The sequence below is a fragment of the Macrobrachium nipponense genome, chromosome 1, assembly GCF_015104395.2.
Source record: "Macrobrachium nipponense isolate FS-2020 chromosome 1, ASM1510439v2, whole genome shotgun sequence".
NCBI classification, from domain to species: domain Eukaryota; kingdom Metazoa; phylum Arthropoda; class Malacostraca; order Decapoda; family Palaemonidae; genus Macrobrachium; species Macrobrachium nipponense.
In genome coordinates, this window is record NC_087200.1 from 97,732,554 (window position 1) to 97,748,299 (window position 15,746).

The window sequence follows — 15,746 nt, forward strand, 5'->3', positions numbered from 1 at the left end:
CCTCTCCCGGTCTCCCTGCCTACCGGACTTGCAGTTACTGCCCAATCACCTTGTTTAAGAGTTTTAATGGCCTTGTTCCAGCTTTGCCTCAAGTAATTCCTAGTGTAAAGGGCCGAGGGCTCGTATATTGTGTAGGAACAATGCACTTTTAGTAGTATCCTGAATACCATTCACTAATATAGTAAAATGTTGATGATAATCTTTCAGTATCTGAAAAAGCAACTTCAGTTCAGCTGTCATAGACTAGATCTATTTCTCTAAATAGTATCAGGATTATTTACACATGACTAATTGAAAATAAGACCACACCTCTGTACAACAAAACAAATACATAACAAAGCAAAATGATAGATTTCTTTGGGGATGGAGAACAACATTTGAAGGGCTCTTCAAAGATACCTCATAGAGCCGCTATTTAATCCTGAAAAGAAGCCCTTGCTTCAAAGGATATGCTCTGAGACTCATTTAAATCTTGTTTGTTTTGAGAACTGAATAAAAAGGAAGATGCCTATTTATGATAAGTGAATAGTTTAATTTCTCTTAACAGAAATGTATCAAAAGTTAGCCATTATAAAATTCCCAGGATCAATAAAAAACCTATGTACAACAAAAACATTTCCTTTATTCTAACTAACATCAACAGACATTTTCCAGAAACACACAGATGCAATACAAAAGCTGGCAAATATTATATGTTGTTAATTTTCCAAAAAAGAATTTGTCGGTCAGACCCTACAACTAAATAAGGGTAATTCTGATGCCAGCTTATGCCACCAACAATCTGGAAAAAAAAAGTTATATTAGCCACATTTGGTATCATATCTGGCAAGGAAGAGAAACTTAAAATACATAAAACCTCATAGCTACCAGAGGTCAAGCAAGTTTTTACAGCCAACTCCCCATATTTGCGGACTCCGTATTCAAGTGGCAGTCCCCGGGTTACGACGGCTTCGGGTTACGACGTTCCGAGGCTACGGCGCTTTTTCTTAAATATTCATTGAAAAATCCGCCCTGGGTTACGACATTTGTTCCGGGGGTACGACGCTGACACTTCCGACACTCCGAGTTAACGACGCTTTTAAAAAACGCATACTATGATAAAAATCCTTTATAGTTTAGCACAGTATATTAATCAAAATAAGTTTCTGGTTAGATTACAACAAAAATTTTGAGGTTATGATGATTTTCGACACTTTTTATGTTGTATTTTTCGAATTTTTTTAGTGACGCCTCATATGCGGAAGTAGTTTCCGAGCGAATGAATACTAGCTTGCGATGTGCAAAGTTTATAACAGTCCAAAAGCGCAAATAATGAAAAAATTATTGCTTGCTTCCAGTAATAAAAACAAAACTAAGTTTCTGGTTAGATTACAACGCAAATTCCAAGGTTACGATGGTTTTTTATGCTTTTTAACTATACCTCATACGCAGAACTAGTTTCTGAGCGGAGGGCGCATAAATTAATTTATGCTATTAAACTGTATGGTAACCATAGTAAAGGATAAGGAACGCGTTCTCAAACAGTATACATATCCTTTAATACAAAACAGCAAAATATCATTGAAACATTATTTCACTTAAAGAATCCATTTACACTCTACTTAGACTTGGATATAAAAACCATAGTTTCTCTCTCTCTCTTTTTGTATTTTCCGACGAAAATAATCACTAATTAGTGTATTTTGATGTTTATTTTCATGACTAAATACATTTTAATAATACAAAAATGATTGACTAATTTTCAAATATTAATTTTGATTAATACTGTATTAGTAAGTTTAATAAGTTGAAATGATATCACATAATAAAAATAATAATTCTCTCTCTCTCTCTCTCTCTCACCCCCCCCCGTCTCTCTCTCTCTCTCTCGTCTCTCTCTCTCTCTCTCTCTCTCTCTCTCTCTCTCTCTACTACAAAGATGTATGTTTTTTTTGTATGATAAATAAATGATTTACTATTTTCAAATATTAATATTAATTTATACAGCAATAATATCAATTCATTAAAGAAAATACCATAGTGAATTAGTAAGATTTTAGCTTATATATTTAAAAAATTATGGAAGAATGAAGGAAATCCGTGTCTTCTTTCTCTAACTCCAGGTACTAAAACTGTCAGATATATCAAGTTTTGTGACAGGAGGGGGAAGAGCTGCTGTGTTGCCATCAAGTGCTCATGAAATTCCCCCCCACCCCCTTCTCTCTCTCTCTCTCTCTTCTCTCTCTCTCTCTCTCTCTCTCTCTCTCTCCTCCCATCTCTCTCTCTCTCTCTCTCTCTCATTTACTGAGACTCGAGATTTTTTATGTACTTGTACTATTTTTTTTTTGGGTTTTTTATACTTTTCAAATAATAATAAATAATAATAATAAGAATAATAATAATAATATATAATAAATATAATAATAATAACCTGTAATTACAAAATTCATATGTGATAGTATTTTAAAGAAATACAATACTAATCTATCCATGTCACTTTTAATTAAGGTCAACTCTCTCTCTCTCTCTCTTTTGCCACACAAGATAATAATGTGTCATAGTGGTAACTCCCTCCCTCTCTTTCGCTGGAAGCGTTATAAGTATTTTTTGAGAGAACAGAGAGAGATAAACACTCTCTCTCTCTCTCTCTCTCTCTCTCTCTCTCTCTCTCTCTCTCTCTCTCTACCGAGATGAAAGAACTTTTATGGTACTAGTATGTAAAATGTTTATTGATAATTTCAGTTATTTAATAATAATAATAATAATAATAATAATAATAATAATAATAATAATAAAACTGTAATTACAAAATTCATAATGGTCGTATTTTAAAGAGATGAAAATGACCTTTCCATTTCACTTGTAAGGATAATTCCTCTTTCTTACTGAGATGAGAGAATTTTTATGGTAGATGCACGTGTTTATTATATTTTCAAATAATAATAATAATAATAATAATAATAATAATAATAATAGAAGTGGTAATAATACGATAACTAATTTCAAAAGAAAATTCTTCCCTTCGTCTTTTTCTGTATCAATTTCCCTACCTCATAACTCCAGTGACACTCGGAGCTGGGAAAGTAACAATGCCATACAATGGTCAACGAATTTAATGGTTTTATGTAATCTCTCTCTCTCTCTCTCTCTCTCTCTCTCTCTCTCTCTCTCTCTCTCTCTCTCTTGTATTTTAATGAAAATATACAGTAATTTGTGAATACACAGTGTTGCACATGAAAAAAGTAAATTAGTGATAATTTTAGAGATACGGCCCTATGAAAAATTGCAAATTAGTGAAATTTTCCCTGTGGACATGTTTTCAACAACGTCGTTCCGGCTTACGACGATTTTCGGGTTACGACGCATCTTAAGAATGGAACCCCCGTTGTAACCCGGGGACTGCCTGTATGCAGATTTCTCTCTGGAACACATACCTCCTTTTTTCAGAGGAAATTTGCCTATATGTAACATTTTTCTATGAAAAATATCCACAAATTCCTGTTCTTTTATCAATTTCATCATAAAATGCACTTTTTGTGATAAAACTATTGAAAAAGGGGATTTTGACCTAGGAAGAATCTATTTCTGGGCGAAGGGTCCGTGTCGCCCAGTGAAATAGGTTCCTTTAGCACTATTTATAAGGTAAAATATTGCTATAATACCAGAGAACAGCTAAATTGGAAATGCCAATAATCTGGCTCGCTCACCTTTATTATAAGGTGTCGGTATGGTTTCTGGGGCGAGTGAAACCACTACCACAGGTCCTTTTCCATTTAGCCTCTCCCTACATCAAAAAACCTCCAAAAGAGAGGAGCCGACCTAAGGCTCACTACCTGCTACCGTGTAGGTAGCAACTCTGACGTCATTCCTGCAGACAGCACCCAAGCTTGGTCTACACAGGGGGGGCAAAAAAAGGTAAGGGTGGGATTTCACTGGGCGACACGGGCCCTTCGCCCAGAAATAGATTTTTCCTACGTCAAAATCCCTTTTCTGGGCCTGGCCCGTGTCGCTCCGTGAAATAGTACCAGAGAAAATACCAAGCTTGGAAAGAGGAAGTACACAAAATAGTTTCAAAAAGGGCAAATGAAAAACAATTAAGGTTAGTTCATTATAATCTAGATTAAGTTACAAGTGGGTAACATAGACTATACAACCTTAAAACTATATAAAACATAAATCATCATAGTAAATATACATTTAGATGGAAGGTTCTTATGAACTAATTAATATGTACAATATGTTACATCCAAGGACCAGTACGGCTGTGATGTAACTGGGCTAAGGCAAGAATGCTAATGAGGCCGGTAGTAAGGAGAAGGCAAAGGAGAGACATAAGCTGGACTACTGACTACTATCTCCGGCGGTATCGGGGGAAACTGTGTTTCCCGCCGCTACCGCCAGATACTTAAGGGCTTCTAAGGACTTAAGATAATGGTGTTTGAATACTGTCGGAGATTTCCAGCCAGTGTACTTCTTCAGATCTTCAAATTTCATATGTTGGAAAAAGTTTATTGAGGTAGCTATAGCCCTAATATCATGTACCTGCGGGAAGGACTGCGGGTTGGCTTGTTTGATAAAATATAAAATTTGTTGCCTAATACCTTTTAGGGAGATTGTGCCACCTTTTTCTCTAATAAATAGAGGTCCAGAAGATTTCAAGGTTGTCCTGTCTAAGTAAGCTTTCAATGAAGTGACTGGGCATAGGGATGGGTCCTGTGGAAGCGGAACAATTTTCCACAGGGCCCACCTATCTAATGGATCCTCATTTTTGGCAAGAAATTGGCGATCTGGAGAAAGTAACACTTCCCCTGAAGGGAGAAATTCTATATGACTTGGGTCTCTAGATAAGGCTGACAGTTCTGAAATTCTAGCTCCTGAGGCTAAGCTTATGAGGAATAGTGTTTTCCTCAATAGGGCTAGATAATCACACGAGGTATTGTTAGTATCTGAGGCTAACTTAAGAGCATCATTTAAGAACCATGACACTGACTTGGGCCTCTCAGTAGGTCTGAGCCTGGCGCAAGCTCTGGGGATAGATGTAAAGTATGAATCCGTTAAATCTATCTTGAATCCGAATTGGAAAATCTTTTTCAGAGCTGATTTGTTAGTAGTGATGGTACTAGCTGCCAAACCTTTTCCAAATAATGACCTGAAAAAGGAGATTGCAAGATTTGTGGTCATGGTTTGTGCATTAGATTCCTTCAGGAAAGCAGCCAGTTTTTTAACTGCTGAATTGTATTGACGAAGGGTTGATTCACGTTTATCAGATTCTAAGAACATGATGTTCTGAGGATCGATATCAGCATCCCTCTGTGCTGCAAACTTCATGAAGTCCATAAAGTTAGGGCTTTCTGAATTCCTGAGGAAGCGAACACAGTCCGCGTTTGCACCAGCTGTGACAGCCTGGGGTTGGGAATCCGTTGAGGGCGGAGACCCAACTCCAGCAGAAGAGGGAACCAATTGCTCTTGGGCCAATTGAGAGCTATCAGAGCGACGTGACCCTTGAATGTCCTGAGCTTGTTCAGAACTTTCATGAGAAGATTCACCGGAGGAAAAAGGTAAATCTTGTTCCATTGATTCCAATCTATAGCCAATGTGTCCGTGGCATAAGCCAGAGGGTCCAGGTTGGGGGCCACATAACAAGGGAGTTTGTGGTTCGACTCCGTGGCGAAGAGATCCACCTGAAGCCCCGGTAATAGCTGACATACCCAACTGAATGACTTCTTGTCCAGGGACCATTCGGACTCCAGTGGGACTGAGAGTGATAGCGCATCCGCCACCACGTTCCTTATTCCGGCAAGGTGAGTGGCTGATAGGTGCCACTTGTTTTTGCCTACTAGTGAAAAGATGGCTATCATGACATGGTTCACGTAGCTTGATTTGGAACCGCCCCTGTTGATGCAGTGTACTACCACTGCACTGTCGAGCACCAGCTTGATATGAGATTTCTTGGCTGGGCGAAGTTTCTTCAGGGTGAGGAACACCGCCATGGCTTCCAGTACATTGATATGAAGCTGGTGGAATTGAAGGGACCATGTTCCTTGTACTGTGAGTACCCTCCCCAACCTGTTAGTGTTGCATCTGTGTGGATCACTAAGGCCGGCGGAGGGAACTGTAGCGGAATTGTCTTTGACAAGTTCGTGACCTCCGTCCAGGGACGAAGACGCTTCTGTAAGATCGCCGGAATCAGAGCTAATCTGTCCCGGAATCTTTTGTTCGCTTTTGAACGCCAAACTCGATTTATATCTTTGTTTGGCTTTCAACAGGACGTCCATCACTGAAGCGAATTGGAGAGAACCTAAGATCCTTTCTTGGTTTCTTCGGGACGTCTGTTTGCATTTGAGAAATTGTCTGGTTGCCTTGGCTATTTCTCTCCTTTTCAACGGTGGGATTGATAGTGCGCGCGAATCCAAATTCCAATGAATTCCCAGCCACTGTTAACGGGACGCCAGGGTTAGCCAGGACTTTGTCCTGTTTATTTTGAATCCTAAGTATTCCAGAAAACTGATGACAGTGGCGGTTGCTTTGCGTCAAGCTTCGATGCTTGAGGCCCACACGAGCCAATCGTCCAGATAGGCTACTACCATGATCCCCTGAGACCTTAGTTCCTGGACTACCGTATCTGCCAACTTTGTAAATATCCTGGGGGCTATGTTGAGCCCGAAGGGCATTACCTTGAAGGAGTAGGCTTGGTTCCCTAACTTGAAGCCTAGGAACGGGTGGAAGTCTTGCTATCGGGACATGATAGTAGGCGTCTGTAAGATCTATAGAGGTGGTGACGGCCCCACGGGGAAGTAAGGTCTGCACCTGTGAAATGGTCAGCATCTTGAACTTGTCGCAATGAATAAATAAGTTTAGACGGGACAAGTCTAAGATTACTCTTCGTTTATCTGAGTCTTTCTTTGGCACACTGAACAAGCGACCTTGAAATTTTAAATGTTTGACTCTTGACACTACTTTTTAAAGGAGATCGCGGGAATACTCTATCAATTCCGCTGTTGGTTCCAGATAGAAGGTGTTGGGTGGAGGTGGACCTTGGATCCAACTCCAGCCCAGACCTTTGGACACAATACTTTGGGCCAAATTGCTGAACCTCCAACATTGACGAAAGAGGTACAGCCTCCCTCCTACCTGGAGGTTCTCACTGGGTTGCTGATGGGCGGCCTCCACGTCCTCCGCGTGAACCTCTGCCTCTGCTGGTAGCCCTTCCGCCTCCTCGTTGACGAAAGGCGCCTCTAGCTCTGCTGCCCCTTCCGAACCTATTGAAGGCCTGAAATGCCTGGCTTTCAAAGGTGGGGTTGAAGGCTGGGGAGACAGCAAAGGAGTGACGCCTGCGGCTGTTGGGGCTGTGTCAACAGCACGAACTGCTGTTGGGGTTGGCTCTTGGAGGTTGAGGGTTGGGGAACCAGTACTGCCTGAACCAAAGCTTGCTGCTGCGGTGCCTGGAAGGGCTGGAACTTCCTAGGCTTTTTCTTGGCTTTGGGATTCGATGTGGAAGACTCCAATTTTCTTTTGGAGACTAATCCCCACCGAACCCTTAGGCTTTGGTTCAACCTAGCAGCCTCATGTTGCACCTCGTTTACCGCTGAGGTTGGAAAAAGACCCTCTCCCCATATAGAAGAGGCCAGGAGTTTGTTGGGTTCATGCCTGATAGTGGATTCTGCTAGGACATGCTTCCTGCAGTTCCTCCTAGCCACAACAAAATCATATAAGTCACATTGCATACTTAGCAATTGTGCCTTAGCAATGATATTGAACAACGGCTCTTGTGCATAGATAAGAGCCGCTGCTCCGTCATGACTATTACGTTGAGGGATCTCGCAAGCCGTGTCCTAGCATCGAATTCTGTCTGGAGGAGCCCATCAGACAGCCTGGGTAGTCTCTCACTAAATAGAGAGATGGCACAGTAAGGTTTGAGTTTGCCAACCGAGAAGGTGGCTGGGAGGTCGACCCAGAGGTCATCTATTCCGGGAAGTAGCAGAGATGTTGATTCCGTCTCCCGGAGCTGTGGCATAGGCTCATCTTTCATTGCAGCTTGCAGAGTGAGTTCTGCCATTTTAGATGTGAACGGGATTGGGGTCTCCGCGTCCACAGTGAAAATTGTGAAGGAACTCCTGAAGGCCGTAACCTTAGTGTTTACACACTGCCATTCATCGAGGTTACGGATCCAAGCCTGTTGTGCCTGGTCCCGAGAAAGGATAAACATCTCTTTCGGGACCTTGTCCTCCCTGATCAAGGCAGATTCCATAAGACGGACATAGCCTATGAAAGGAGCTTGCAACCCTGGCGGGTGGAACTCCAAGTCCTCAATCCTTCGAGTTCCGCAGCCCTCAATCGTAAGGATGCCGTTTACGAAAGGTGCATAATTAGCCACCCTCCATGGGTTGCTTGTGGGAAGGGAGGGAGAGTGGAGGAATATGGCATAAGCTGGCCTTGGGCTGCTTGGCTGGCTTGTTGAAGCCCCGACGCTACGCCTTGCTGGAGACCTGCGACTATGGTCTCCTGTGTGACCAGCCTTTCCAGAATCTCTTGAAACTTGGTGTTGACCAAGTTTCCAACCATGTTCCCGTTTGTTGCATCATGTTGGATGCGAATGCTTCCTGGTCAAAGGAGGGGGGCTCTGTCCTCTCCTTGAATACCTTTGGTATCGCACCTTTAGAGGTGGATGCCACAGGTTCGGCAGAGGAAGAGTGGGTTCTTTCCTTGGAGGACTTGGTCTTCGACCCCCTGGAGAGAGACCCATGTTTGGTTTTGTCCCCTCCGGGATGGTGAGCCGGAGTTTTATGGACTTGGCTGGTACTTGGCTTTCTAGGAAGGGGCTTTGGCAGCGATTTAGAGTCACGCTTGCCCTTGACTTTAGGGATCGCCGAGAGGGATTTCGATCCAGATGATGGAAATCCCCATGAGAATCCCTGGAAGGAAGTAGAAGAGGAAGGGGAAGAAGGTCTAGATGTGCTCAAGGGGAGGCCTTGAGCACCTACAAAACTTGCCTCACTAGCATCCTTACCGTTGCCCATGCCGTCCACTGTCATGGGCTCGACGTCAAGATCGAGTGCCGCGACCTCTTCTGCGACCTCCTGCGCCGAAGTCTCCTCTGGGAGTTAGGACACTGCGTCTTGAATAGATGCTATGAGGGGAGCTGCTACTTCGGGGTCCACGTAGCCAGTGCTCCTCCCCCCAGGGAAGATCAAAGTAGCCATCTCTTGGGAGAGGATGTATGGCCTTGCCTTGGCTACATTTCGGCCGAAGCCGCCCACCCATACCTTGAGGGTGGAAAGAGCAGTATCCCGAACAGACTGGGCTCCCTGTAAGAGAAGGGTTAGTGTTAAACTCAAACTTAACTCTTATTATTGTAACTTAACTTAGGAGGCATATGTTTGACATATATATTACAATGGTCCACCTTGTATCATTATGTACACACCGGAGAGTCACTTACATCAGAGGAGACTCGTTCCACGAGATCGTAGCAGGTGATACAGTTCTTGTGATGCAACACTACTGAACCTTCTAGTTGGACTGCGCAGGTGGCGTGGGTCCGGCAGACATCGTGCCCACAGGGATCCTGGAGGACGGTGTTGCAGCCGGTCTCCATACAATGGGTGGCCTGTAAATGGAATGATACAAGAGTACCATTGTTAACCGTTTGGACCATGTCCGTGGTTGACATGCCATAACACCGGAGTGTTCCGGTGTTGTAGAATTATACCCGTCTTGGCCTTCTCTTGCCATGCACCATGCTGGAGAATCTGGTAGAGCTAGTAGCAAGTAGTTAACAGTGTTTCCGGTGACACCGGACAACAGAAAACTACTGAATCGGGGTAGCTACTATTGCCATACACCGGAGAAGGAGTAGTCCAAGCAGGTACCGGGTGTCGAGATGGGAGAGAATGGGTAAGGCGGCGCAGCTTGGTAACTCCGCCTTAACACTTAAACTAAAAAGGGAGGGGTAGCTCCCGGAGAAGCACAGTGACTTCGAAAGTTAAACTAAGACAAATACACAGGAAAATATAAATGTGATACATGACATAATGTAATCCTGCCGGAGGCTGCAGTCTCCAAACAGTCAGCACCCTCAAGGAGTCCGGCTATGCTGGAATCCTGGTTCCGCCAGAGCAGGTGGGAGGGGGTGACTAAAGGCAGGGCTATGGCCCAGAGAGCCGAGGGGAGCCAAGCTCACCCGAGCCTGGCGGCCGGCCGAGGCTGGGTAAAGCCGAGCTCCTCCCCTACTCTGGGATGAGAACGGCTGGGTAGCGCCACCCGCACACCATGGGTCCCCGTGGGGGCCTCCCTCCATCCCCCGAGGGGGTACTCGGATCGGCTGTCAGCAACAACGTGAGTGAGATATCACTCCACCTAGGTGGGAGACGTGGGGGAGGGAGAGGAGCGGCAGCGTGGTGGCTACTACGTGATCGTCTGGACTTCTCACGGTTGGGTGTGGACACACACGAGGTGAAGAAGGCCAGGCAAAGGGAAGGCCTATAGGCCAACCGTAGCCGACTCACAGATATGAGATAAAATAAAATGAAATGTACGTTTACACTGGGGGAAAGGGAAATAAAATGAGGTGAAGAGAAAGAGGAACGTCCTGGAGGGACTAGGAAGGACCAACCGGGAAGGGTGGTCAAGACCTGGTAACTCCGAGCAGCTGGCCTAGTGTCGTGACGAATAAACGTGGGACAGGCAGCCAGGGTAGGGCTAGGACTAAAAGTAGGACTAGCATAAATCTAACAGAGCCTAACAAGGTAACCTAACCAACAAGGAACGTGCATGCATGAAAACTGGGTCGGTAGGGTTCCGATAGGCTACGAAACGGGAACACATGCTCGGTAAAATCCCCTGTGTAGAGACTAAATCGTCAATAATGCATCACAATTCATAACATAACAATACTGCCATAATAATTTGAGCTCACTCGGTACGGAAGACCATGTGAGACATGAAATGAGGAGACACAAAGGAGCGCGCCGCTGTGGTGGCTCGGGGCCGGCTCCGCGTGGGTCGTCGACTCATAAAAACCTAAATAATTCGGTTAAAATTAGCCAAGGGCAGCCCCTAAATAGTGTCAACTATAATAGCAGTACTTAAGGGGATTGGCTGCCTAAAAAACCCAAAAATATGAAACATATTTGATTTGCTGAAAAAAATTCTATGGCTTCGTAGAGCATTCAAGAATGTGTCCACGAAGTATTATGCTAAAATTCACCTTACTTTTCTAGTTATGGCCTGAAATATAACAATAACCTCATACCCACAAAACACCAGTAGCGCAAATGATTTAGTCTGGTATAGTTTTTGTGATATATGTTACGAAAACTTCCTTTGAAATGAAATATATAATGTCAATAATAGCCTAATTGGTACCTTCTTAGTTATTCCTAGACAAGACAAAGCACGCATCATGAGTCATGAGGCTCAGCGCATGGCCACAGGCCAACAGTTGCCTATAAAACTTGCATGTTATAAGGTCGCATTTTTTCACGCTCGCTAGCCTTGACTGAACTCTGTGTTTTCTGCGGTGTTTTTAGTTTTTCACCATGCCTAAAAGGTCCAAGACTTCACTTCATGCCTCTAGAATGCGGAAAAGCTAATTGGATATCCCCATCGAAGAAGTAGAACAGAGAATTCAAGAAACTATTGCTATAGAGGGGAATGAAGCGACGACGGGAGAGAGAGAGGCCGCGCAGCAAATGGCGCACGGTATGATCTCTGCTGACCAGAGACCAACCACATCCACCCCTAATCGTCTTTTTATTCGTTCATCACTGCTAAAGGGCAGTGATATTTTAGAAGAAGAAAGCAGTAGATCGGAAGCTATTATCAACGATAGTGAAAATAAAATAATAATAATAAGTGAAGCAAGATTTGAAAAATTACTTGAATCACGAATACCGAATTGTGTATGCAAAGTAATTCCGAGGATCCATTTTGCAAGGGATGGATTTGAGACACTAGTAAAAAAGATATGTCCTTAATGCAGAGGGAAAATTATTTCAGAACCCGCAAAATGCCCACAGATTTCTACAGAAGGAAGGAAGGCACCAATTTACAAAACCAATGTGGCAGTAATCTATCATTCTTTGTTGGAAGATTATGGATTCGTGGGACTGAAGAGATTACAAGGAACACTTGGTATAAAACCAATGGGAAATAGCAAGTATTCACGCCATCTTAGATATCTTCATGATAAAATGGATACATATTTTCAGATGAAACAAAAGAAAATCTTTGAAAATATAAGAACATACTACAGGAAATATATGGGAATTGTGCCTGATGAAAATGGAATACTCAATATTGACGTATCCTACGATGGGACATGGATGAAAAGAGGCCATGTTTCTAATGTAGGTATGGGAGTCATAATAGAAGTGTGCACAGAATATGTGATAGACTTTGAAGTGATGAACAAAGTTTGCAAACCATGTGCCGCTAAAACGACTGAACTAAAAGAAATGAAAATAACAGAAGAAGATTTCAACGTGTGGAGAACCCTTCATGATGAAGATTGTAATATAAACTATGAAGGTACATCAGGAGGGATTTTAACAGAAGGCGCCATAAGGATGTTTTCAAGGTCGCAAGATTTGGGATTCTGCTATGCCACTGTGATGGTAATTGCTTCATAGCAAAGGAAGATAAAGGAGAGGAGAACGCATTTTCGAGAAGTTCGGCAGTAAGGAGGTTGTCGTGCCTGTGTTGGAGGCGCCTTTTCCTCGTGGTTATTCTAGAATCGTCGGGCGTGTTGTGGAGTGCAAAAACGTGCCAATGTTACGTGAGAAACGCCGCGATTCTCTGATGCAATACCTCGTCTAGATTCATCTAAGAATGTCTAGAAACCTCGGGAGTCTGTGACGCTCCCCGTAGGCTCCGCCCCCAGGATGCCGTATAAATACGACGGAGGAAGTAGCAGCAATAGGAGGAGATATAGAGAGCGATCGTAAGAGGAAGAGATCATAAAAGAGAGGGATCACCAGTTAGTAAGAGCCACAGATCAAATTATCAGTGAGAGATCAGCAGCAGCAGAGATCTTCCGTGAGATACGAGGAAAAGGAACCGACGAAGTATCAATTAAAAGAAGAGTTGTTTGAGAGTTGGTTGGATATTGGTCTGGTCGTCTTCAGGAGTGGACTACCGCGTTATCGCTACGTTGAGCAGACTTCGGAGAAGAAAAGGGGAGAGTTCCTGTCTTACAAGTAGACTAGTTCCTGCAATACGGAGTCAAGAGGACGTCTGCAATTGCCGCTCTACTTTTATGAACCCACCTCTTCGAAGTGCCAAACTGTTTAGCAAGTATTCTTATTACCTCACTGTTTCCCCCAGTTCATGCAGTGTAAGATTCTATCTGTTTATGTAAATAGGAGTTACCATTCTGCATTTACCTTTGTTAGTAAGCTTGTAAATAAACTTTGTTGTGTTAGTGTTTCTTTCTATATTCGTATCCCCAGTTTCAGCTGTTTGTGTTGATATATTTTTTTTATTATTATTTCAAATCGAACCTCTCTCAGAGGCCGTAACATTGTGTCGACCTTTAGCCAGGATATTTCGACACTGTAACATTGTCTCTGAGATCTCAGGGTCAGTAACATTTGTGGCAACCTTGCCTAGGCTACCAACACTTTAACAGTTTGAAACAGGGAGGATATAGAAAGAATTAGAATGAGTGAGATGGTGAAAGAGTTTATTGAGTTAGGGAAGCTACTAGGTCTAGAGGGGGATGATCTTCGTGAGTATGTTGAAAGGAAAGAGGGAAAAGTATGAGAGAGATGAAAGAGCGCGGGAGAGAGAAGCGAGGAAAATGCATCAAGAGAGAGAAATGTTGGTAATGCAGCAGGAAGAAAGAGAAAAAGTATGTATGCATGAGTTGGAAATTGCGCGGTTAAGACAAAGCACTCGTAACAGTCGGACAGGCGAGAACGAAAACGAAGCTGATTCGTTAGGTATGAGTACAGTGCTGAAATTAGTACCAAAGTTCCATGAGGAAGATGTTACGACATATTTCATGTGTTTTGAGAAGTTAATGGAACGAGTAGGTTCTCCTAAAGAAACGTGGACTTTATATTTGCTATCAGTTTTGAGTGGTAGGGCGCTTACTGTGTATACAGTGTTCCCCCCGTATTCGCGGGGGATGTGTACCAGGCACCCCCGCAAATAGTTAAAACCCGCGAACAGTTAAAACCACCACTAAAAATGCTTATAACTGCCTATCTTGAAAGTTCAGATGCCAAATGTATACCTTTAATAACATCCTACTTCAAATATACCTAAAATTACTAACCTATTACTGCATTAATCTTTGAGGTTATGTATTAATATAATTTTAAAACTTAAACATTTTACCATTAAAAATATATACCTACAGCAAATAACAGAGAGAGAGAGAGAGAGAGAGAGAGAGAGAGAGAGAGAGAGAGAGAGACCAATGAATGGCAACATCATATATTTGACCCTCAAGAGTGAAATTATGAATTATTTCTGAAACAGAGAGAATAATAATGGAGAGAGAGAGAGAGAGAATCCTGGGAATCGCTATTTTTAATTAATCTTATTAATATCTGAAAATTAGTTATAAGGTAAATAATTTATTTACACTATAAAACAAATAAACATACATGAAAGAGAGAGAGAGAGAGAGAGAGAGAGAGAGAGAGAGAGAGAGAGAGAGAGAGAGAGAGAGAGATGTTATTGTTACTGTTTAATCTCATTAAACATAATATTATTTGTAAACTAGTACTGTATATTATTATTTTACCATAAAATGTAGTAATGTCCTTAAAGATATACTTATACATACACTTCCAGCCCAAACAGAGGGCGAGAGTTACCACTAGCACATGCTAGTATCTCGTGTGGCGAAGAGAGAGAGAGGAGAGAGAGAGAGAGAGAGAGAGAGAGAGAGAGAGAGAGAGAGAGAGAGGGTTGTCCTTATTTAAAAGAGTGAAATGGATAGATTATTGTACTTCTTTAAAATACTATCACATGTGAATTTTGAGATTAGTTATATTATTATTATTATGCAAAAATATTAATAAACAACACATGTACCATAGAAATTATCTCATATCAGCAAAAGAGAAAAAGAGAGAGAATTTCAATAATCCGGAGATTGCAACACTCGCTCCCCACTGGATTTGACAGTTGGAACCCAGCCAACCAAGCTGGCTACAAGACACGGGGTTAAATGCATTTTCTTTTATTCTTACATAATTCTTTTTATTTATAAACTAAAATCTTGCTAATTCACTTTAGTATTTTCTTTAATGAATTTATATTATTGCTGTTTACATTAATATTGATATTTGAAAATTAGTAAATCATCATCCAAAAAAACATACATCGCTTAAGAGAACGGAAGAAGAGGAGAGAGAGGAGAGGAGAGAGAGAGATAGAGTGAGAGGAAGAGAGAGAGAGAAGAGCGAGAAGAGAGAGATTATCGTAGTATTTGTAAAATACTTTCATATATGATTTTTGTAATTACAGTTATTATTATTATTTGAAAATATTAATAAACATATTACGCATATATGTACCATAAAAATCTCTATCTCAGAGAGAGAGAGATGAGAGAGGAGAGAGAGAGAGAGAGAAATTTCATGCCCACTTGATGGCAGCAACAAATCAGCTCCTTCCCCCTCCGGTCACTTAACTTGATACGTATATCTGTGTTTTAGTACCTGGAGTTAGAGAAAGAATCTGACTGGGATTTCCTTCATTCTTCCATAATTTTTTTAAAATTTATAAGCTAAAATCTTACTAATTCACTATGG

General features: G+C 42.1%; 1 protein-coding gene across 1 annotated transcript in view; it reads right to left on the minus strand.

The window, feature by feature from the left end:
* Nucleotides 1-602: 602 nt before the first annotated feature.
* LOC135218886 (nucleoporin Nup37-like) overlaps nucleotides 603-15,746 on the minus strand; it is a 168,425-nt gene continuing 153,281 nt past the window's right edge. The window contains exon 4 of the mRNA XM_064255331.1: nucleotides 603-781. Coding sequence (XP_064111401.1) covers nucleotides 766-781 — 16 coding nt within the window. The 3' untranslated portion in view covers nucleotides 603-765. The remainder of the gene's footprint in view (nucleotides 782-15,746) is intronic.